This window comes from Fistularia commersonii, chromosome 12, assembly GCF_037954325.1.
Source record: "Fistularia commersonii isolate RoL2024-O1a breed Wild chromosome 12, RoL_Fcom_v1.0, whole genome shotgun sequence".
NCBI lineage: Eukaryota > Metazoa > Chordata > Actinopteri > Syngnathiformes > Fistulariidae > Fistularia > Fistularia commersonii.
In genome coordinates, this window is record NC_141295.1 from 19044155 (window position 1) to 19068638 (window position 24484).

At 48.0% G+C, this 24484-nt stretch overlaps 1 protein-coding gene across 1 annotated transcript in view; it reads left to right on the top strand.

Moving 5' to 3' along the window:
* The window catches only part of sdk1b (sidekick cell adhesion molecule 1b), a 276904-nt gene that overhangs the window by 144800 nt on the left and 107620 nt on the right, over positions 1–24484 (top strand). Inside the window, exon 5 of the mRNA XM_086156189.1 lies at positions 5175–5308. Within this exon, the coding sequence (XP_086012315.1) occupies positions 5175–5308 (134 nt within the window). The remainder of the gene's footprint in view (positions 1–5174; positions 5309–24484) is intronic.

A 24484-nucleotide genomic window follows, 5' to 3' on the forward strand; every position in this document is an offset into this window, starting at 1 on the left:
CCTCTCCGCCCCCCCGCCCTCCTCCGACTTCTTCTCAGTCAATATGTAGTTAAAATCTCCTCTTCCAGCGGTTGGAGGTCCTTCTCTCCTCCATTTGCGGACGATTAAAGCAGAATTAGCCAAAGAAGCGGCGGCGACCGGACCACAAAACATTTTTTTTGTCATTGTATTCTCACCATTTATCGTTCTTTAGCGTTTTTTTTTTTTTTTGCAGTTTTGAAAAGTTTTCTATTATAAAATAGCCATTTTCAAGCTTAAGAAGACAGAAACAGTAAAAAAAAAAAAAAAAAAACAGTAAAATGAATCTAAAATTCATTTCACAAAATGAAAAACCAAACAAAGAACTCCTTATCCTTATCGTACCCACGCAAGACTTCGTACGGAGTTTCAAGCCTCCAAAATGTCCAGCATCGACCAAAAATCCGGCAAAAACCCCAAAACGGCGGGAAGATGGCGAGGATTTCTGAAAAGATAAATCTCCTCGACGTTAAAGAGCACAACTGCTGCGCAGCATTCAAGTTTCGGCGCGGCAAAGTGTTCTCGGCGGTGATTATTTCGATGTTTATCGTACGTTACGGCGATCCGAAAGTGTTTAGGAGAGCGTGGGAGGCGGAATCCATCGGGTGGCGGTGGATAAAATATCTATAAATACAATCACGATTATCACGCCTCTATCGGGGTCTTGGAATGCAAAAAAAAAATAAGAATCAGCCGTGTTTGTTGAATTTGAAACAAGTCCGTGGAGGTCATCCAGGTCACGGTGAGAACTTGTCGAAATGTTCGACCGAGAGGCCCCTTGACTTCTGAAGCTTCTGCCGAATCGAAATTTAACGCCACGAAATAAATACCTTTGTTCTCGTCGGACGAAAAACCCGACGCCGGTCGGATTCGAAGCGTCCGAGGGAGCGGTCGGATTCGCCGGATCGACCGGAAATCGGATGCACTGATTTAAATGCATTTTAATTTGGCCAATTCTTGTAAAACATTCATGTTTTCTTTTTTTTTTTATCCACGCCGCTCCATAATTCTAATATATATAGACACAATATGTTTGGATTTTTTTAAAATCAATGAACAACCGCAGAGAAAACGAAATGACGTTTCTGTGTGCGACAAAACATTTTAAATGGAAAAAAGTTGTCGGGTTGAAGGTTACTTTAAAGCAAAATACTCAAAGTGTATTTGAGTCCTTGTAGCATTTCTGAAAAAATGAAAATAAAAAAAAAAGCCAGACACCGGCAGCAAACCTGTCCTTTTACCGGCGCGTGCCGTCACTTATTAAGAGCGACAAAATTATTTGAAGACGTTTCGTTTAGACTTCCAAATTAAAATGTCATTTTTAGAAATGAACAAACTAAAATATAATACATCTTCATTGAGTGTTCTTGCTGAGGGTCGCTGAGCCCCGAGCTAGCACGATGCATGCTAGCTTGATGACGCATGGAGGTTGCTTGTGCTAACTTTAGCTTTCAGCTAGTGTTAGCTTTGGCTCGCTACTGTACGGTTTATACGCTGATAAAGCAAAGTCACATCGGGCTGCTTTTGGGCGCAATTTCCAGTGCAAGTCAAGCAGAGGGACTGATGCTAAGCTACACATGCGGTCGCTTATTAAGAGCAACAAAAATAGTTGAGCACATTTCATTTAGATGTTTGAAATGACATTTTAGAAATGAACCAACTAAAATGAAATAAATCGAAATGAAGTGCTTGCCCCGCCCTGGTCCAGGGTGGCCCACAGCTGGGACAGACTCCAGACCTTCTGCAGCCCTGATTGGTGGAGATCATGGACGAATGAGCTTTTCCCCTTCAGGACGGGACTCTGAGTCCACCTGAGAACAGATGGTTCCAAAGAGGAGTCAAAGAAGCCCTCTTTGTCCAAACGGACAAACCACCTCTGAGCAGAGGAGGGACCGTCCTGGGATCAATACCAGGACCCAGAAGAACCCACGGACCTCCAAAGTACCTGGAGAGATCCACCACCAGAACCAGCCCCTGCGAGCTTCCACCTGATTTCACTCTTTCTGAAAAAATTTGGCTTCACTTTTCCAGAGTGTAATCCAGGTAAACCCCAGAAGTTGTACCTTCGTCCCAGCTAAGGACGCCCACCCCCGTCGGCACAACAACCCTTTTCCACCTAGTTTCCGAACATCTACTCTCTAATTTTGGCTGAATTCGAGGCGGCGTGGTGCGGGAGGTTCGAGCCAAACATTCTCCATTGGATTCCTGGCTCCTTCTGGCCTGTTGAAGTGTTGTTGAGCAAGACACTGAACGCCTCGCTGCTCCCCGGCGCTGCTCGATGGCCGCCAACTGCTCATGGTTCATCCATGACGGGTTAAATGCAGAGAATGAATTTCCAGCAAGGGATTAATTACGGATAATAAATTAAATTCATTAATTAACAAGCCGTCTTAACCTCGACCCGCCCACGACCCGAGCCGATATATTAGAAAACTCCTCGCGGGCCACCGGAGCTGAAGAAACCTCTGAGATGAGGAGCTGAAACGTCTTCAAGTGGAGAAAACGAGCCCAGATGCCTCAACAAGAATGAGGGAAAAACAATCCTTTGTGGAGGCTTGCAGTTTAGTCGCAGGATGTGTCTTCAACTACTAAACACACACACACACACACACACACACACACACACACCAATCAATGCACTCCGCCTGGCTGCAGTTTGCCAGTGTACTTTGTGTACCTTCAGGTACAACATGTTTTCGAAGGTCCTCTCTGCGCCGGTAAAGCCGAGCCGGAGAGAATCCGACTTTTTTGAAAGGATTGGTGTTTCTTGTGATGGTGCGGTTGAAGGCCTCGTCCGGACCGACCGCGGATGAATGGAGGAGAAGGTCGGACGAGTCCGTGTACAAGATCTTCGAACGCTCGGTTCGGGGATCGACCGGTTCCAGAGTTACCTAGATCATGATCATGTCCTTGTTGATTTTTTTCAAATCCCACATGCTGCATCACTACCTTGTGAGACCAAATCCTGCAGCAGGAAGGCGAGAGCAGCATCTTCTCGCTCTTTATTTCGGAGCCTTATGAGGTTCGGTGCCTTCTCAAGGGTTGAGAACACCGTCAGGATCCTTCAGAAGCTCCTGAGATACCCTTCCACTCGCCCCGCCAGCCTGGGTGACGCTCGGAGGTATGTTCCCCATAAGTACCAGCATTCCCGAAGAGGACTTTCTCGTCTTTTTTACGCCGCTTTGTTGCCACGTCGCCTGTCCGGAGGGGAGGTAGATAAACCGGGTAAAAAGAATTGTGGAAATAAGACAACTTTCTGGCACAGGTTTCTTGCCGCTGGAGCTTCTGCGCTCGGCTCACTACCACTCGTTCTAGCACAGCTTTATGAAAACATCTGGGATGCTTTAATTCCAGATATGCCGTTAGTTATACAATTATGATCAGGGAGATGAAGACATCCAGGGGCGATGGAGAGTTTTGAGTGGAAGTGAAGAAAAGTGGAGTGTCGGAGGTCTAGAAGGTGAGAGCAGCCAGTTGTCTGGTTTGGAGACACTTTGAAGTAGAGATTAAGATGTTGGAGGTTCCTCTTTGGGAGCGAGGAGGACAGAGATGGTCCATCAAAGGGGCGGCATCTGGAGATAAAGTCAGGACGGAGATGGTTTGGACGTGGACAGAGATGGGATGGTGATGGGAGCTGCCAGGCAGGAGGTCTAGAGGAAGACCAGAGAGGAGGTCTGTGGATAGAGGGAAGAAGGACAAGAAGTTAGTTGGCGTGAGGGTAGAGGCTTAGATGGTGGCGGATGATCGGACCCCTGAAGGGAGCAGCCAGAAGCAAGACTTGTATGCTTACGACACCCGGTTATCTTGAATACATATTCGGCGTGCTAGCATTCTCTCTGTTTAGCTTCATCCATATTTAGCTGGGGGCCGACATTTAAATATTTGATTTACCGTCTCGCAATGAAATCACGTCCAGGATTTGCGGATTAGGGACCGCGCCGTGCGTCTGCCAGCCGGGAGCCTTGATTAATTATTTCACGTGCAGGCAGATAAAAAAAAAAAAGTATTATTTGGTCGCTCCGTCCCTCGGGGAGCCCCCGTTCGGCCTCGTCCAGAGATGAACGCCGCGACAATAAACTCCATTTGATTGGGACTGGAGTTAATTAGTCTCCATTGTTTACGGTGCCGGTGCAAAAAGTACGTGGCGGGTTGAGGTTGGCACTGCTTGCGTGGGGCGTTTTTTGCGCGCCGCGCCGAAAGGAAGTGGAAAACGCCCAGCTGAAACCCCGCCAGTCCTGCAACGTCTCACTTTGCTTCCGATAATGATGTCACGGCGTCGCTTGTCTTCCCCTACTTCCCCCGGATGACTTATTCACGAAAATGAACGTCTGAACCGGAAAAAGAAAACCCGACTCGATCCATAAGGATAAAAACCAATCATCACGCTTTAATATGCCTCGTTCTCCCTTCGGCCGTATTGATTTTACTTCACCGCTCGCTCTCAGGTTGGAATATTCGAAGGGGGCGTCGGGCGGAAGGGGGTTTATTCACCGACATGCCGAAAACACAAGTATCATCAATAAAAACATCAGCTTCCCCTTTCCTGCCCGGCAGCGCCTGTTCCCAGACCGACAAGTTCAAACGCGTGAAATCGCGAAGCTACAAAAGATTTCCCTTTTCTTTTTTTTCTTTCCTCGCCGCCTGCCACTATTCTCCTCCGCTACGGCTCGTCCCCGAAAACCACCTGGAGCCCGCTATCTCTTGTCGCCTCCATTGTCTCCGGTTGTTTGCCCAATGCGAGGACGCCGTCCTATCCTGCGTATTCGCGTTTGCGCAAAACTGTATCCTCGTTCTTCATTGATCGCTTTTCGGGACGGAGGACGGATCAGCGCGAGGGATGAAGGACCGCAGACGAGGACAAAGACGAGGAGAAGGAGAACGGCCAAAAGAACGGGGGAGGCACAAAACCAGCCACGTATCAATCTGAGACAGGAGGAGAGATTTATTTAAGCTCCTCGAATCCTCCTTCCTGTTTGATGCCCGTGTTGCTTTTCTCCTCCTCATGAATCCTAAACCGTCCCGAGTTCCCTCCCCGCCTCGGAGCCGGGAAACTGACGAAAGCCTGTTTCTTTTATTGTTGTTGTTGTTGTTGTTGTTGTTTTCTTTGGTCGCTGCCGTTGCGTTTCTAATCTCCTTTTCTTGTTTACGCCCCGCAGAACAATTACTTTGGACAATCAGCTGGTCGTCCTGGCAACCACGGCGACGGACGCGGGGCGTTACCACGTGGAGGCCGTGAACGAGGTGACGGGGGAAAACGTCACGAGTCCCGCCGTCTACTTGAGCATCTCAGGTAGGACAAACAAACAAACCCAACGTCTAATTCTAGGGTCCGGCGGTAGCAGCAAGCTAACGCTCACACAGAAACAATGCAGATTAGCAAGATTAGTTTGGAGATTTGTCTCCAAACAAAGTGCAAGGTGTTCCGAGCTTACCTTCGGCTCCTTCGGAAGCGCCGATGTTCTCGCATTTCCCCGCTCTCGTCCTTTCCGGAGCTTCGTTTTTGCTCCCCGGTTTGAGAATTACGCCCCGACTCCCCTTCGGCGCCGCACTTTCGCAACTAAACGGGCTTAAGTGCCATACCGAGCAGGTAGAGGCGACGCCGTCGTCGCGTTTCTGTTTCCCCCCCCCCTGTCGTTTTTTTCGTTTATGTTGATTCATTCGTCGGTCTATTTGCTCCCCAGCCACAGCCATCTGCGGCCATCTGTCGGCGGAAAAACAAAAAGAAAATACCCGGCGCCTATTTCACCGTGTTTAGTCTTTATGACGCTAACAATAATCCCGACTGTTAGGGGACGCTGCTCAGAATGGCCCTAATTATACCTGTATTTCAAAGGGGTCATAAACAGCATCTCACTGATTTTACTAGGTCTATAATGGGGGTTCAGGCTCCTCGGGCTCCTGCCGCAAAATAAACCCGGACGCTACCAGACTCTTTCCAACCTCGCTCTGCCCGGTCACGGCTCTCTCAGCTACCAGCTTGGTGTTGGACATAGCCTCCACCTCCACCTGTGTGCTGGAAGAAATGGAGTGTTCCCCAAAAAAGGTCGCATGAGCTGCAAACCCAAGCGTTCATGTTCGGGTAATAGGTGTTTGTCCGGGTTCTGAAGATTAGATAAAAGAAACTATTGAGGTCATTTGAGGGGAAAAAGAAGCTCCCTTGGTATGGAAGGGATTGTGTGAAGTGGAGGAGCTGTTGGGGATGAGAAGACAGAAGTGGCAGGTGCTAAATGGTGTCGCAGACCCCATCCTCTTTTGAGAAGTGGTTTTCTGTAGACCTATTAGAATGATGCGGTTCCTCCAGTTCGATGAGTTTCCCCCGCGGCGACATACATCTGAGGATTCCCGACAACACCAGATCCAATATAGTCACAAAATGTCACAAAGCAAAGGTGGAGTAAGAGTCGGCTGACAGGCAGTGCTCAAGTGCACACAAGCATACAAGTTTTGCATCCATCCATTCACTCTTTCATCGGCGGTGGGGCCAGAGCAGAGCCAAGTGGAACTGTTGCATGCACAGATTACAACAAAGTGTGCGGTGACCCGTGTCCGACTTCGAGGTCACCGGGCAGGGCTAGTAACAAAAGCTGGGTGTCGTCAGAATAGCAGTGGTAGGGAGTGGTTCCATAAAGTGACGCAAAGAGGAAGGGTCATGATACGAACCTTTGAGGTGAGTCCTGGAGATGAACCCGGTCACCTTTGGATTGCGGGAGTATTCTCCGCCAAACCCGTTTGAAACAATGATTTCACTCATTACCCGTTTTTGTTGTTGCCTTTATCACTTTGTTTGGCCTTTTATGTGTGCGACTCCACGTCCCTCCATAACTCCCGGGAGGTCGGGGGTCGGGAAGGGGGGCGACGGTGCAGCGTCACGGTCCTTCAGCTGGAGTGTTCTTACTGCGGTTAAACAGGGGAGGGAGGGAACGCTGGATCCCCCATGGCAGTAAAGACTTTTAATTAGATTCTCTTTACAGGGCTCTATCCTTTGGCATCCTTTGTCACAAATGCACACCACACACACACACACACACACACACACAGTCATATAAATATACTTGCACAGTACCTTGTTACAGCTGTCATTGCGAAGTGTTCCCTTGGGTGTTTCTTTTTTCTTTTTTCTTTTGGAATGGCGAGGGCATTGCTAGGCCTCGCCGATCAAGTGTCTGGCCGTAAATGTGTGTGTGTGTGGGGGGGTGTGTGTGTACACACACCTGTCTTCTTCAGCAAATCCTCTACTATAAAACCGCATGTTTCATTCAGTCATTTGTTACTGGTGTCAAGCAGAGCTGCAGGGAAGGCGGGATGAACTGAAGCAGAACCAAAGCAGGTGTTGTGCCAATGCTAATGCTAAAATGCTGTCTGCATTAGCTTTTATCAGATGAAATATATAATTAGAATTTCGCGAACCGCCGTGAATTAGAGGGTTCACACGAGAAATCGTGAAGAATTTCAGCAGCTCCACGAACGTCTGCCGTCTGCTGGGTTCATCTCTTTGCATGAGTTTGTGTTCATTCATTCATTCATTCATTCATTCATTCATTCATTCATTCATTCTCTGCACTGCCCGGCTCTGATTGGCTGAGAGGCAAAGCTCACCTTGGACCGGTCACCAGTCGATTGCAGGGCCAACGATAGAAACATAACCACCATTCTGTCTTTCAGTCACACCCGCAGTGACGTGCGGTGAGGCAGGAGACCTGCGTGCCTCACTGAGTGGCTCTATGCAGCAGTTTTATGATTGCTCAGCACAAAAAACTAGTAACACACATGGAGTTGTTGATGCTTTGGAAATGTAGTTCATCTAGCAAAAGTGTTTAAACATTTGAATAGTGACAGCAATTCGGACTTGGTGCGGAACATGGCGGGCGTCGGCCGCAGTCTACGTTGAGGCTTGACAGTCGTCAGCCTCACTGCACGTCTCGTCTCAGTGAATGTGAAAATCCAGCCGTTTTGAATCAAAAACAATCAAAACCTGGTGAAGTTCAATGAAAAATACCTTTATAGTGCAAATCACTGATAAATATAACCATTGGATTGTTTTTTTTAAGATCGGCAAGTGAGGCACTGCCTCTCCTGCCTCCCCTGGCTGCACCTCGCTGTCATATAGAGACACAACCGTCGTCAGCCGCCCATTTAACAAGAAAAAAGGTTTTTAACTCTTTTTCTTCTGACCCCCCGACCCCTCGGCTGGCGGGTTCAGCAGCGGTTCCACCTCCGCTCGAGGTTCTCAGCCGTCCGGTGGTCCAGACATGGAGACTGGAGATAAACTCCGTCGGGAGTTAAAATGATAAATATTCAAGAAAACACGTCAACTCCTCCTCTCGTTCCTGCATCTCCCCATCTTCTCGCATTAAAAGGCCTCCGTTACATCCTGAGACAGAAGTTCATAGCTGTCAGTCAAGTCCTTTTTTTTTTTTTCTGTTTAAAAAAAAAAAAAAAAAAAAAAGGGAAAAACATTACCTTTCCAGAAAAAATACCCCGGAATAAATGAGACAGGCGTTTCCAGCGCTTGCCTTTCTCTCTCTTTGCCTTAAACATTACGCTTGACGGAGGAGAACAAGGGAGGAAAGACATTGGCGGAGACGCAGACGGGAAGAAAATGCAAAAAGAAAGAAAAAAAAAGAATTAATGAAGTGAGTCATGGGTGTAGACTGGAAATATGACTAACAACCTGTGACTGTCAGGGCCCCTTTTTCAGAGAGTTCTTTGTATGTCACAAACACACACTCACACACACACACACACACACACACTCACACACACATGAAGGCATTAATGCTTGAGACACGTTCGTGTTTTCCCCCAGCATTTCAGGTGAAGGAAATGCGACGGGGTGGACGTGGAACGTGGCGGCGCAGACAGGAAAGTGATTGTGTGTCCGTGCACGGGCGCCGTGTCCGTGCACGGCCCGCCGTGTCCGTGCACGGGCGCCGTGTCCGTGCACGCCGCGCTGGAAAGCGACGTCGGACTCTTTAGAGGGCGTAATTGATGTAGGGAAAGGCGCTAAATGGAGACGCTCCCGGAGACAGAAAACTATTTAAACCTTCGTTGCAACGTCATCGCAGTCACGTGGGCCTGTGTGTGTGTGTGTGTGTGTGTGTGTGTGTATCGGAATAGAAAATCACAGAAGAGGGGCCCCACTGGCCCTGTGGTGTTTCTGCTAGCGCTAGTAGATGAGTATCCCTATGCTAATTAATTAAACGCCGGCCCTACCTGCTAGCTTTCTCCTTACACACACACACACACACACACACACACATCTGTCAATCAAAGTCTCTCCTCTTGTTGCCTGGAGAGGGGGTCTCGTGTGTGTGTGTGTGTGATTTTCTCCCGCTAACGGCGGCGGCCGTCTTTTGTAGATTTGCACATCAGACCATTAGAGTGCAAATATCCCCCAAAGAGCCTCCGCTCGCTCGCCGGCTGGCGTGCAGCGACCCCACGCCGACGTTCAAACACGGAAAAGCGGCGCCATCAAAGCCTCGCCAGGGACTTTTTTTATCAGAGCAAAGAAAGAAAAGACCGCAGGTTCCCACAGATAAAGTTTAAAAAAAAAAAAACGGATATTTATATATATATATCAGCCCTGGTGTGTCGGGAGGTGAGAAAAGAGGGGGAGACTGAAGAGCAGGATCAAGAAGTGAAGAGAAAAGGGGAGATAAGACACACACACACACACACACACACACACACACACACACACATATGGGCTGATACAATTATTGGGCTCTTTAAGTGCTTCCTCAGCTTTGGTTTTGAAGTTGATCGGCCGCCTTTATCTCCTCCGTTGAGACGACAGTAATGTCACGCCTGTTAATGACTGCTGAGCGCCGAGAACAGCCGGGGACGCCGAACTCGCCCGGCAGTCGGCGCCACACACACACACACACACACACACACACACACACACACACACACCAATGAACACACACGTCGACGTCCGACACGTTCTGACTTTAAGTTGTTTTCCTCCGTCGGTGGCGTGATTAAAGCGACACAGTTTCTGCAGACTCTACAATTAGCTTAAAAAAAAAAGACTTTTAATTACGCCGTCAGTGTAAACTTCTCGCCGCTGAAATAAATCCAAACGTCATTACGTGAGCTCGGGGGGGCCGCGAGAGGCTCTACGGCGCCGCCTTTGAAGCCGTGCAGCTCGGTGCGGTAATGACTCTGGGTTATGAATTCTGTTGCGAGTGAAAGCGATGGAGGCGATCAGTGAGGTGCAGTCAGGGGAGGCAGGAGAGGCCGTGCCTCACTTGCCAATCTTGGAAAGAAGAAAAAAATGTAACATGAAAAAAACAAATTAAATGGTTAGTGATTTCAGAGATGAAGATGTTGAGGTTGTGTTTGAGAGTGACCAGGATACAGAGGATCAGGAATGAGTCCATCAGAGGGACGGCACATGGTAGATGTTTTGGAGAGAAGGTCAGAGAAGCCAGATTGAGATGGTTGGGTCATGGACAGAGGAGGGATAGGGGATATATTGGTAGGATGGAAGACCAAAGAGAAGATGCTTGGACGTCGTGAGAGAGGATATGAAGGTAGTTGGTGTGAGAGAGGAGGATCCAGAGAATAGGGTTAGATGGAGAAGGTGAAGAATTTGTCACAGGGGTGCAGGACATGTATGGTCAAGACAAAGTGATGACTGAAATGGTTTGGACATGAACACTCCTCTGTGCATGTCCAATGCATGGTGAAGATCGGGGTACAAGGTTGCTGAAGGTGGAGCTGCCAAGCAGGAGTTCTCCAAAGAGAAGATTGACGGACGTCCTGAGAGAGGACATGAAGTTAGCTGGTGCGAGAGAGGAGGATCCAGAGAATGTGGTTAGATGGATCAGGTGGATTCGCTGTGGAGACCCCTGAAGGGAAAAGGCCAAAGGAACAGAAGAATTTGAGTGCAGGACATGTATGACCAAGACAAAGTGATGACTGAGATGGTTTGTCCAAAGCATCTAGGTAGAAGCTTGCTGTCCCTCACTTGCCAATCTTAAAAAAATCCAATGGTTATATTTATCAGTGATTTTCACTATAAGGGTATTTTTCATTTCACTTCACCAGTTTTAGATTGTTTCGATTCAAAACAGCTGGATTTTCACATTTACTGCTCAAATACTGAGAAGAGACATGCGGTGAGGCAGCGGACTGTCGAGCCTCAATGTAGATTGCGCAACAACGGCTGACAGCTGGCATGCTCCGCACTGAAACACTCAAGACTGGATCGTTTAATCGAGATTGCTGATCTCTCTTAAAATGTTCACGGACAATTCCAATTTGTCAGCAACTGTATGTGTGTTAATAGTTTCTTGTGCTGTGCGGTCATAAAACAGCTGGGAAAAGCCACTAAGTGAGGCACGCAGTTCTCCTGCCTCAAGATAGGGGGCGCTCGTGACTCTAGGGATTCTCCTTCCACTCCTCGCCTCATTGGGTGAATAAGCGACTTTTTAGGGTTCATATGTTATCAACCCCCTAAAAAGACAAGCACAACCAGGGAGCCATCACACACAGAGACGGTGTGACGTGAGGAAGGCGTGAAGGTGAAGACAGCTTCAGGGAGAAGATCTCATTTCAAAAAATATATCACCTCGATCGTCCTCTGCGAGTCTGATGGGGCCTCCTCACCTCCGTCCATCATCTCCCCCTGCTTGCAAACTCAGAGTTTATTTCCACGGCGCCGGATCACAACGGCAGCATCTTTCCATATCCATGCAGAGCAGGTCCGCACCTTTAGGATCATCTCCAGAATAGCAACGTTCCTCCACGGGTAAAGGAGAAGGTGGCGAGGTGAAGAAGGAGGGTTACCCTTCTTACCGAGGGGTAAGAGGGTCGGGACAACCAGGTCCCACCTGACTGGCGCTAGCGGCTACATGCTAACAGCTAGCGTGATACAACAACAGCTTTAGTTGTCATGGCACGTCTGGCGAGATGCTAATCAAGCCCCGCCTCCTGGGATTCTGACCAATGAGAAAGGAGGAGGGAGAAGATATGAGGTTCCTCCCATGCATTGATGAAGGGACTCAGCAGGGATGTGTGGGTGTGTATGGAGGAATCTTTAAGGAATAACTTGAGACACCTCTGCATATGTGTGTGTGTGTGTGTGTGTGTGTGTGTGTGTGTGTGTGTGTGTGTGTGTGTGTGGGCGTCCCACAGTGTCTTTGTAGTTATTTTGGTGTTTGAGCGTTTCATTTGCTTCCTGCCCTAATCATCTCTCCTCCTGATCAGATGTTTCCTTTCCACATGAGTGGCTCTTAAATGAGAGCCTGCTGTGAATATCTCTACCATTGTTTATGTGTGTGTGTGTGTGTGTGTGTGTGTGTGTGTGTGTGTGTCTTTGCTCCAGGTCCCATCCCAGTTGTTCTGCGGTGCGGCTAATTGGAGGTACTTTAATGTCCCCGGAGAGAGCCGGGGTGAGTGTGTGTGTGTGTGTGTGTGTGTGTGTGTGTGAGTGTATGTACGTTTGCATGTGTAAAGGGACGTCGGAGAACGTGCACGCAGAATTTTGTGGCAGCTGCCGGCCACCATTTAAAAACAAGCTGAAACGGCGGCCTGGAGAATCCCAGGTAGCTCCGGCGCTGCAGACGTTGCGTTGGAGGCCGATGGAGGTGACGTTCCAGAACCAGGTGTGATAAAATAAAATCCGCAGAAACTATTTTTATTTCACTTATAACAGTTGAACCTCGGCTTACCAATTTCATCCGTTCTTTGACTGCGATCAGATCAATGTTTCCCATCAAAAGCTGGAATATAAATCCCCTCGGTCCGTTAGCTAGAACCAAAAAACAAGCCGCACTCTTTTGAAACTTTTTTATGGGTTTATTTGTGGCAAAAATACAGAAAGGAGTCAAAGATGATTTTAATTTTTGCTGTGTTTCTGCTGCTCTTTCTCTTCTTGCCAGCACTTGTACTCGGCGTTTCCTTTGCTAAATCAGCCAAAGTAAAGCCTTTTCGGGTATCGGCGCCTCGCTAGCGCTAACGAAACGACGGACGACTGCTGGCATGCTCTGCAGTCAGACTGTCTCTATTAAAATAACACAAAAATGACTCTGGGTTATGAATTCCGTTGCGAAGGAAAGTAATGAAGGTGATCAGTGAGGTTCGGTCAGGGGAGGCAGGAGAGGCCGTGCCTCACTTGCCAATCTTAGAAAGAAAGAGATTCAAGATTCAAAGCATTTATGGTCACATGTACAGTGAAATTCAAAAATTAAACTGTTATATTTATCAGCGATTTGCACGATAAAGGTATTTTTAACTTCATCAGTTCTGGATTGTTTATTTATTCTAACTGTCTTGATTTCAACATTTCCTGTTCTGACGTGCGGTGAGGCAGCCGACTCTGGAGCCTCAACATAGATTGCGTGTTGATGACCGGATTGCCGTCTCTATTAAAATGTTTAAACAATTTTGCTAGATGCACTACAATGTGTCAACAACTGTACGTGTGTTACTAGTTTCTTGCGCTGAGCGATCAGAAAATGGCTGCTAAGAGCCACCAGGTGAGGCACGCAGTCCTCCCGCCTCACGATAGGGGGCGCTTCTGATTCTAGGGATTCTTCTCGCGACTCCTCGGCTTCAGAATCAAACCACGGCAAGCTAGAGTTAGCGAGTCGAGTGCAGCCATTCATTTATTGTTTTTTCCTCTCCTCACTTTCAAATGGAAAGATACATATCCAAACAGACAATCTTCTAAATTGGACTCGCATGGACATCAATTATGAGTAAAAAGAACACCATAATAACTTTTTTAATTAAATGTTCTTTCTTGTGTGCCACAGTTTGTTCGTGGGTTCTGCTGGATATTTTGAAACTTTAAGACTCCCAACGCTTATATTTGATCGGTTGATGCCGTCATGGCGGCTAAGCTTCTCCTTCGCTTTGGTTAGCATCTTCCTCACCTTCCAAGGTGCAGAACGTTTGCCCGTCATGATGGGGATTGAAATAAATCCCCAAATTTCACGGACAACAAGAGTGACGCTGAGCCAATCAGAGGCTTGGATTCAGAACAAGCGAATAATTGAAATGATAGATTTATTACATTATAGCACAAAAATGTTTTTAGGGTATGTTGTGGGCTAGCAGATGTCTCCTGGGAACGTTTGGACCAGCGGGCGGAGCAGGAAAGCTGGCGAGGTGGCTCCTCTGGAGGAGCTTCTTCTCTGAGGACTTCTCTTCACAAACAAAACAAACACCAGAGCAGAAGCTGCGGATGCTGCAAAGACGCAGAAGCCCTGAAGATATCACAGACGTGCACATCCATGATTCAGGAGGTCTCACATCTGCTAGATCATTAACTTATTCTAGTATCTTCTTCAGTTGTCTCCACTTATTCCCTTCATACCTCGGGGCTCGTGGACCAGCAACCTTCTATTGGAAGCTGTTGATAGCAACAGAGATGGAGATGTGGAGGTCCTCTTTGGGACTGAGGAGGATGGAGAAGATCAGAATAGATGTTTTGGAGTTAACATCAGACTGACATGGTTCGAACATGGACAGAGGAGGGATTGTGGAGATCTGGGTTGAGGGATGTTGAGGTTGGAGGAGGTCTAGATGAAGACCGGAGAGGAGCTTCATGGATGGAGGGAAGGAGATCAGGAAGTTGGTGCTGCGAGAGGAGGAGGTTAGAGGGAGGCAGATGATTGGCTGAGGGGGTGATGGAGTCGTGCCTGATTTTATTCATAAGACCGAGTGACACATGACTCTTTCCACGGAGAGCAGATCTGGACCACCTTCTTTAAGATGATCTACAGAGACCCAGCAGCAAGCGCTTAGATGGAGGCAGATGATTGACTGTGTCGAAGGAGAAGAAGAAGTGTCAGGGGTACTATGAGATAGAAACCATACGATATGGTTTACAAACCAGTGACCAAAGGACAGGAGGCAGAGCTGGAGGTCACAGAGATGAAGATGTTGAGGTTCACTTTGGATGTGACCAGGACAGGTAGGATCAGGAATGAGTCCATCAGAGGAACAACACATGTTAGATGTTTTGGAGAGAAGGTCAGAGATGGTTGGGTCATGGACATAGGAGGGAGAGCGGATATATTGATAATCTGGAGCTGGAGGTCTGGAGGAAGACTGAAGAGAAGATGGATGGATGTTGTGAGAGAGGATATGAAGGTAGTTGGTGTTAGAGAGGAGGATCCAGAGAACAGGGTTAGAAGGAGAAGGTGGATTGGCTGTGGAGACCCCTGAAAAGCCCACGGAAGAAGAAGAATTTGTCACAGGGGTGCAGGACATGTATGACTGAGATAAGGTGATGACTGGGATGTTTTAGACATGAACACTCCTCTGTTCATCTCCAAACCATGGTGAAGGTCTGGGTAGAAGGTTGCTGAAGGTGGAACTGCCAGGCAGGAGGTCTAGAGAAAGACCAAAGAGAAGATTAATGGATGCAGTGAGCGAGGATATGAAGTTAGTCGGTGTGAGAGTGGAGGATCCAGAGAATAGGGTTAGATGGAGAAGGTGGATTCCCTGTGGAGACCCCTGAAGGGAAAAGCCCCAAGGAAAAGAAGAATTTATCACGGGGTGCAGGACATGTATGACCGAGACAAAGTGATGATTGAGATGGTTCGGACATGAACACTCTTCTGTTCATGTCTAAAGGTAGAACTTTGCTGAAGGTTGAGCTGCCAGGCAGGAGGTCCGGAGGAAGACCAAAGAGAAGATATAAGGATGTCGTGATAGAGGATATGAAGTTAGTTGGTGTGAGAGAGAATGGGGTTAAATGGGGAAGGTGGATTTCCTGTGGAGACCCCTGAAGGAGAGGACAATTGATTGACACAGCAGCTAATCTCAGAATTGTTGATGGTTATCGCCAAAGCTCTTTAAAAGAATAGATCCATTTGGCGGACGACCTTTGGCCACGTCAGGACGAGGAGCTCAAGTGGAAGTGGAACTGGGTTTTTCGACAACTCCGACAGTTTGCCGCGAGAACAGGCCCCCCGTTTCGCCGAAGCCTTAACCATCGTCTGCCTTCCGTCGCACCCGGTTTCGTCTCCGAACGCCACTCGAGGCGCCGTGTCGCCGTCCCGAGGTTGAGCGGGAGCAGCAGGCGGCGTTCGAGAAAGCAAACATTCCGGGCGCCGTTATTTCTGCATACCGTCGGCTTAAGGCAACGACGACGCTCGCTGCGGAAAACATATTTCCAGCATTCTCATGAAATAGATTGGAGATAAAAAGAAAAACACCACATGCGCCTCAGACTAAGCGACGCGTTCGGGCTCACCGTTTATATTTTCGCACCATCTGTACTCGGCGTATAATATTCCTGTGGCTGAATATATTACCCGACGAGAAGGCGTCAGGTTTCGGCGGTTTATCAAGAGAAATGAGATGTTTTAAATCCTCCCCGAACGGCGAGGACTCGGCGAAGGGGCTGAATTAGCGTGGAGACGGCGGCGTCGGGCAGAGGTGGCCTCGCCGCAAACGCTCATTTAGCCAACCTGCTTTATGAAGGTCACACGTTGACCTTTCTGTAGATTTGCGCCGTGGAGGACTTCAGATGCAGGTTCTCCACGTGTCTGCTTGGAGCTTCTCAGGGTTCCTCCCACCGTTCAGAAAAACACACTGACATGTGAATTAGAGAGTGAATGCTTGGATGTCTCTGTGTGATGATGCTAAGAGGAGGTAGATGTTTCCGTTTTTCTCTATGTTGAATGAATGAGAGGGTGAATGCATGAATGAGAGAATAAAAGGTTTTATCTCTCTATGGCATGTGAATGAGAGGGTGAATTATCTGTTGTCTCCATATGAAGTGTGAATGAAAGTGTGAATGTTGGCAGGTCTCCATGACATGAATGAGAGGGTGAATGTTAGATATTTCTTTATGAGGTGTGAGTGAAAGGATGAATACATGAATGAGAGAAAAAAAGGTCATGTGTCTCTACAGCATGTGAATGAAAGGGTGAATTATCTGTTGTCTCTATGAGACGCGTGAATGAGAGGGTGAATGGCTGCATGTGACATGAATGAGAGGGAGAATGTTGGATATTTCTATATGAGGTGTGAATGAAAGGATGAATACATGAATGAGAGAACGAAAGGTTATGTGTCTCTATGGCATGTGAATGAGAGGGTGAATTATTATTTGTCTCTATGTGAATAAAAGGTTGAATGCTTGTTTATATGACCAGTGAATGAAACAGTGATTACATGAGAGGGTGAATAGTTGGATGTCCATGAATTGTGAATAAAAGGGTGAATACTTGCGTGACATATGAATTACGATTATAATATAATGATATTTTTCACTTTAATGTAATGCCTGTTACATGTTGTCTGTTTAGCACCGTCAACTAAAGAAAATACCTCATAGTTGCAAAATCACTTGGCGAATAAAGCAATTCTGATTCTGCGAGGGTGAATTATCATTTGTCACTAAAGGATACATAAATGAGATGGTGAATTCGGATGTTTCCATATGAAGTGTGAATGAAAGGATGAATACATGAATAAGAGAATAAAAGGTTTTATATCTCTATGGCATGTGAATGAAAGGGTGAATTATCATTTGTCTCCATGAGACGCGTGAATGAGAGGGTGAATTATCTGTTGTTTCTATATGAAGTGTGAATGAAAGAGTGAATGTTTGCATGTCTATATGACATTAATGATAGGGTGAATGTTGGATGTTTCTATATGAAGTCTGAATGAAAGGATGAATACATGAATGAGAGAATAAAAGGTCATATGTCTCTACAGCATGTGAATGAAAGGGTGAATTATCATTTGTCCCTATGAGACGCATGAATGAGAGGGTGAATGGCTGCATGTGACATGATTGAGAGGGTGAATTATCATTTGTCTCCATATGAGGTGTGAATGAAAGAGTGAATGTTTGCATGTCTATATGACATGAATGAGAGGGTGAATGTCAGATGTTTCTATATGAAGTGGGAATGAAAGGATGAATACATGAATGAGAGAATAAAAGGTTATATATCTCCATGGCATGTGAATGAGAGGGTGAATTATCATTTGTCTCTATGAGACGCGTGAATGAAAGGGTGAATTATCATTTGTCTCTAAGACGCGTGAATTAGAGGGTGATTGGCTGCATGTGACATGAATGAGAGAGTGAATTATCTGTTGTTTCCATATGAGGTGTGAATGAGAGGATGAATACATGAATGAGAGAATAAAAGGTCATATGTCTCTACAGCATGTGAATGAAAGGGTGAATTATCATTTGTCCCTATGAGACGCGTGAATGAGAGAGTGAATGGCTGCATGCGACATGAATGAGAGGGTGAATTATCATTTGTCTCCATATGAAGTGTGAATGAAAGAGTGAATTATCTGTTGTCTCTATGAGACGCGTGAATGAGAGGGTGAATTATCTAGTCGGCCCCCCACAGCCGCCGAGCGCAGGCTAAGTGCTCGGGATTATGAAGGAATGAACGCGCGTCTCCAGAAGTTTCCCCGGGTTTAGTGGCGTCGGTAGGATTTGAAAGAGCGTCTGGGGTCGGACGAGGATGAAACGCGTGTGTTTTGTGTCGGCGGAGCGGATGCTTCAGGTCTCCGGATGTTTAGCGAGCCAAATCATACGAGCAGGAGCTCCACACTCATGCACATAAAGAGGCCGGGATAATGAATCACCAGCCTGAATAATCCCTGCGTCAACCGGCTGTGTCTGGAATCATTATATCCGATGTTTCGGTTGCAGACAAAACAGACGTCTCTTCGTTGATCCTCTGTTTCCTCTCTCTCTCTCTTTCTGTTTCCTGTGTCTCATATTTCTATATCTTCCTCCCCCTCTCCTGTAATGAGGCTCCTGTGAGGCTCTATAATTAAAACCCCAGTGAACGGAGATAGAAGCTGGAAATATGGACAGGATAAGAGCTAGCTGACTATTTCAGGATAGCGAGAAAACCCCTGCGTGTCTGAGTTCGCATGATTTATGTTTATACGCCGGTGTGTGCGGCGTGGTGACGGGAAAGGTAAATATTACCCGCCTCCGCCGTCTCTTTCGTGGAGATAAAGGTCCTCCTGTATCGGTGAGCTTCAGGTAGCGGGGTTAGCGTGGACCAGGTGAGGTCCCGGAAGATAAGAGATATGGACGTTGTTCTGTGGCTGCCGTGGTCGAGATCATCTTGCTGGAGCTACAGTCCTCCGTTTTGTTCCCAGCGAGCCTCTTCCTGAGGTCCTCTGTCCTTCAGGACCTTCCTGCTTTGCGGTGTCGTCCGTTTTGGAGACGCCACATGTCCAAACATGGACCTTTCTGGACTGTTGTTTGGAGCTCGCTGGAGCAGAAGGCAGCGGAGATGAAGATCGCGAGGTGCTCCTTGGGAGCGGGATAGGACGGGTGGATGAGTCCAGCAGAGGGGACGGCACATGGAGGGTGGTCTGGAGATTAAACTCAGATGGTGTGGACGGTGACAAAGAAGGGATGGTGTAAATCTGGGTAGAAGGCTGGAACTGCCAGGCAGGAGGTCAAGAAGAAGACCAGAGAGGATATTTTTGGATGTGTCCAAAGAGGCCATGAAGTTAGTCAGGGAGGGCGCAGGGAAGGGGTCCGACGGCGGTGACTTGTATGCCTTCATTGGGACAACTTTTTCCTTGGTGGGATTTTGGTTCTCCGGATCCAGACTCTCCGAAGGGATGGAAAGACGATGTTGATGGTACACTTTGCTTCTTCATCAGAGGAGCCTCAGAGGAGGGATCCCAGGACACCGTCTTGTCCACGCCTCTTCTCCACAGCTTTGCTGTGGTTATCTTCTCCCAGCCCCTCAGACATGGGTCAGCTTCATCTTGATGTGGTTCTTCAACAGTAGCCTTCCCGCAATGTCTTACTTCTGCTTCCATGACATCAACCTCATCTGCATATTCATCTTCGGTGGTCCACCTGAAGAGGACCCAGAAGGTCTTCAGCATCTGAGTATTGATGACAGCAAGCTAACGCGGTCTCCTTGTGGAGACTCACATGTTTCGACCAAGTAGGACGACCGGAACCTTCCAGCGGGCGGTCGTCTCTGCAGCGGCCGTCCATCTTCATCCCCTCCCGCCCGATCCAGCACCTCCAGGACTTCTGACCTCTTGATAGCGTCTGATATTCCAGATAAATGCCATCAGACAAAGCCATGAAGCCCGAAGCCGTCCGTCTTTGTGGACGGGCGCGCAGCCGGTAATGGATGCGTTCGCCAGCGGCACGGAGAAGGTCACGTATGTTCACGCCTTCTAATTGTTCCTGCTGGTAATGAAATTCACCGCGCAGGTTTTTTTTTTTCCCAACTACAGCCGGCGGAGTAGATGAAGATGGATGTCCACATGTATGACTGTTGACAGAGTTACACCCACTCCAATCATGTTCCACTCAAGAGCAATTTAAACGTGGGCGGCGGTCGGGGTGAACAGCAGGTGTCGACGTCGGGGTCGGAGGTGGAGAACCTGCAGAAGTTCCCCCTGGAGGAGTCGATGCAGAAGCAGCTCCGCAGGCCAGAAGATGTTTAGATCCTCATGCAGGGCCAAACTGCTATCATCGTTCAGGATACATCTCCGTCCCTCCATATGTGTGTGTGTGTGTGTGTGTGTGTGTGTGCATCGCTCACAGCGGTGTGAGGAGGAAGCAGATGAGTTCTTACGACGCTGAATCACTTTCCTCGCAAAGTTGGTTTCCGTTGGGGGGAGTTAGAGGTGGAGGTTGGAGGTGGTGGGATGGAGATGGAGCTCCGTGGAGGCGGGAACGTAATGGATGCAACATCAACGCACGGTGGTGAGCTTCTCCTGGAGAAGCTGCTTCTGGGCTCGTTTGAGGAGGCGACAACGAGGTGTCCAGAAGTGGCGTGGAGCTCGTAGCGCTCGCGTCACACCGCTAACCACGACGGCGGCGGCGGCGGCGGCTTCCGGTCGTCGCGGCGTCAGCGGTCGATTTTCCAAGGTCCTCCTCGTTTAGCGCTAGATGAAGAAACGCTCGGGGGTCGTCTCGGGGTCAGAGCTCCTCCCCGGCGTGGGACGGGTTCAAGAGCCGCTAGGCGCTAATTCAAGGCGAGGAGGAAAAAAAGAAGGATAAGCCGGGGCAGCTTGGAGGGAGAGGACGGCGTGATGATGATGCATGAATGGAGAAAGAGGAAAAGTATAGGCTACGACGGCGAGAGACGGGGAGAGAGACGCATTGATTGCTGGAATTAGCATATTTTCTTTGTGTGTGTGTGTGTGTGTGTGTGTGTGTGGGTGCTACTGTATATGGATAATACCATAAGTACATAATTACCTCAGCCAAAGAGGTCATGTTTTCATTGGCCTTTTTTGTTTGCCTGTCTGTCAGCAGGATTATGCAGAGAAAAAAAAATAAATTAGAAACTCCAGGGAGGTTTTGGAGCCCCGGAGCTCATTCCTTCCACAGGAGTCTATGGAGGTTTCTCCAGGTCGGATGGAGAAGACCAGGGCGTGTTGTCCCGTTTAGCGAAAAGGTAAACCGGAGGCGGTGGAGGTGAAGATGCCGGAGGAGGATGGAGTCCATCAGATGGATGGAGGTGTGAGATGTTCTGGAGATAAAGTAACACTGAGATGGTTCGGACATTCAGACCAACCAGTCCAGGTGAAGGTTGGACGTCTCCATACGTGTCCCTGTGAAGGATCTCATCCGACAGAACACTAGAACCCTGAGTGCAGGATAAGCAGGATGGATAATGAATGAATGAGTGCATGAATGAATGAATGAGTGAATGAATGAACGAATGAGCAAATGAACAAACGAATGAATGAATGAGTGAATAAATGAATGGATGAATGAACAAACGAATGAGTGAGTGAATGAATGAGTGCATGAGTAAATGAATGAACAAACGAACAAATAAATGAATGAATGAGTGAGTGCATGAATGAATGAGTGAATGAATGAATGCATGAATGAATGAGTGAGTGCATGAGTGAATAAATGAATGAACAAATGAACAAACAAATGAATGAGTGAGTGCATGATTGAATAAATGAATGAATGAATGAACAAACGAATGAATGAGTGAGTGAATGAATGAATGAACGGATTTTCAAGCGCTCCAATTGTTCTTCTCTCCAAGGGTTTTAAATTCACTTTAACCATCAGCTGAAGTTGGAGCGATAACACCGGCTGCTGTTAATTTGCTTGAATCCAGCCTTCTTTCCCCATCTATTTACAAATCCTCACACACACACACACACACACACACACACACACACACACACACACACACACAGAACAGGCGTTTGTCCTTTTTGTCCCCTGCATTATCAGCCCCGTATGTTTCGGCAATGGTGTTTTATCAGCGTTTCGGAGGCAAATAAAGCACTTGTGAGGAATTAATGCAAGAACAAGAGCTAAAGCGAGGTGGAGCCGCTCGTTAGCGGATGGTTAGCGGATGGTTAGCGGGTGGTTAGCGGGTGGCGCGAGGACAGCTAGGGATCGGGAACCAGGAGGAAGTCAAAGAAAAGGAGGCGAGTGCAAAAATCGGGAAAGCTTTTGAGGAGGAGGAGGAGGAGGAGGAGGAGGAGGAGGAGGAGGAGGAGGAGGAGGAGGAGGAGGAGGAGGAGTGCAAAGCTGAATATTGAGAGGGGGGGCTGGAAACAGGAATAGATCAACAGGCCCTTTAATCCAAAAATAGTCCCCCGACTTCCTCCCCATCTCTATTTACCTCCCAGACACTTTCTCCTCCTCCGTCTTGTTGTTTGGAGTGATTGAGGAACAGAGGAAGTGGAGGAGGAGGTGGGGAACAATGGCGGCGGCGGCGGCGGCGGCGGCGGCGGCGTTGGCGTGGACGCGGCGAGAACCCGCAGACAGACGGATGACGTCCATTACGGAAGCCGGGCGTCCAGAAACCCCCGCTGATCTATGATTGTCCTAATGAATCTGTTAAAGCCTGGCCCCGGCGATCAATCTCCCAGTCTCTTAATCAATTAAGCCATTAATCAGACACAGAACCCTAATTGTTTTTGCCCCAATGAGTGATCACTTGACACACACACTCACACACACATGCAGGGGCAAACACACACATTTGAACATGGGTTTAGAAGGAGATGTTTGGAGCTGGAGCTGGTCAGGTGATCGGCGTGGCGTTTTTTTTTGCACGTCCTCCTACGAAAAGAGCGGGTCATGTTAATTGGTGACTGCGTTACACTTTTTAAGCGAGTGTGTGTGTGTGTGTGTGTGTGTGTGTGTGTGTGAGTCGGGGCCCTAATTGACTCGTAGCCCCTCCGAGGTGCAGCCGTCCTGCCCTCCGCGACCCTCCGCGGGGGGAAGTGGTTTACAGCCGGCTAATGAAGGGATATCTATATGCGTGGAAGGCAGGGCTGCGGCGGCGATGATTATGTATTCTGCTGGATTCTGCAGGATTTACTAACATCCTGAGAGGAAGATTAGTGGGGGAACATTCATTATATATGGGCTTGTGTATAACCCAAACACAATCGGGTTTTTTTTATTTTTTTTTTTACCATTCATGTTTTACAACAAGGTATTGGACGTGCGCAAACTGGCAGAATTAACAACGTGGACGGGCCGTCGGTGAAATACAGATGCAGAAGTTTCCCCCCGTCAGCGGCTCTCTGGATCCCCGTCCGGCTCTTTTGTCAGCTGTTTTGTTAATAATTAGACGCCAAAGCATCCAAAGTCAAAATAAATATTGCATTGAATGTTATTTTATTTATGTTGCCGTTGTCCTGAGACTCAGCGGCTTTTCACGGCGGTTCAGATTCATACGCTGCATTTGAAAGCCGTCGTTGTGATGACTAGGCGGCCACGGACGGCGCGGGCGGAGTGTGGAAATGGGTTCCAGGAAGTAGTCTGATACGGGATCCTGGAGATCCCCCGAGGGGTTCCTGGTCCTGAACCTATTCTTTCAATGATGTTGAGATCAGCTGCTGTGTCGGTTGTCCCAGATCTTCACCATGCTTTGGACAAACCATCTCGGTCATCACTTTGTTTTGGTCATACATGTCCTGCACCCTTGTGACAAATTCTTCTTTTCCTTTGGGGTTTTCCCTTCAGGGGTCTACAGGGGGGAATCCACCTTCTCCGTCAAACCCTATTTTCTGGATCGTCCTCTCTCACACAAACTAAATTCATATCCTCTCTCACAACGTCCATCCATCTTCTCTTTGGTCTTCCTCTGGACCTCCTGCCAGGCAGCTCCACCTTCAGCAACCTTCTACCCAGATCTTCACCACGCTTTGGAGATGAACAGAGGAGTGTTCATCTTCAGACCATCTCAGTCGTCACTTTGTCTCAGTCATACATGTCCTGCACCCCTATGACAAATTCTTCTTCTCCTTTGGGCTTTTCCCTTCAGGGGTCTCCAGAGGGAATCCACCTTCTCCATCTAACCCCGTTCTCTGGATCCTCCTCTCTCACACCAGCTAACTTTATATCGTTTCTCGCGACGTCCATGAATCTTCTCTTTGTTCTTCCTCTAGACCTCCAGTTCCAGCATCCATCTATCAATATATTCACTGTCCATGACCCAACCATCTCAGTCTGGCTTCTCTGACCTTCTCTCCAAAA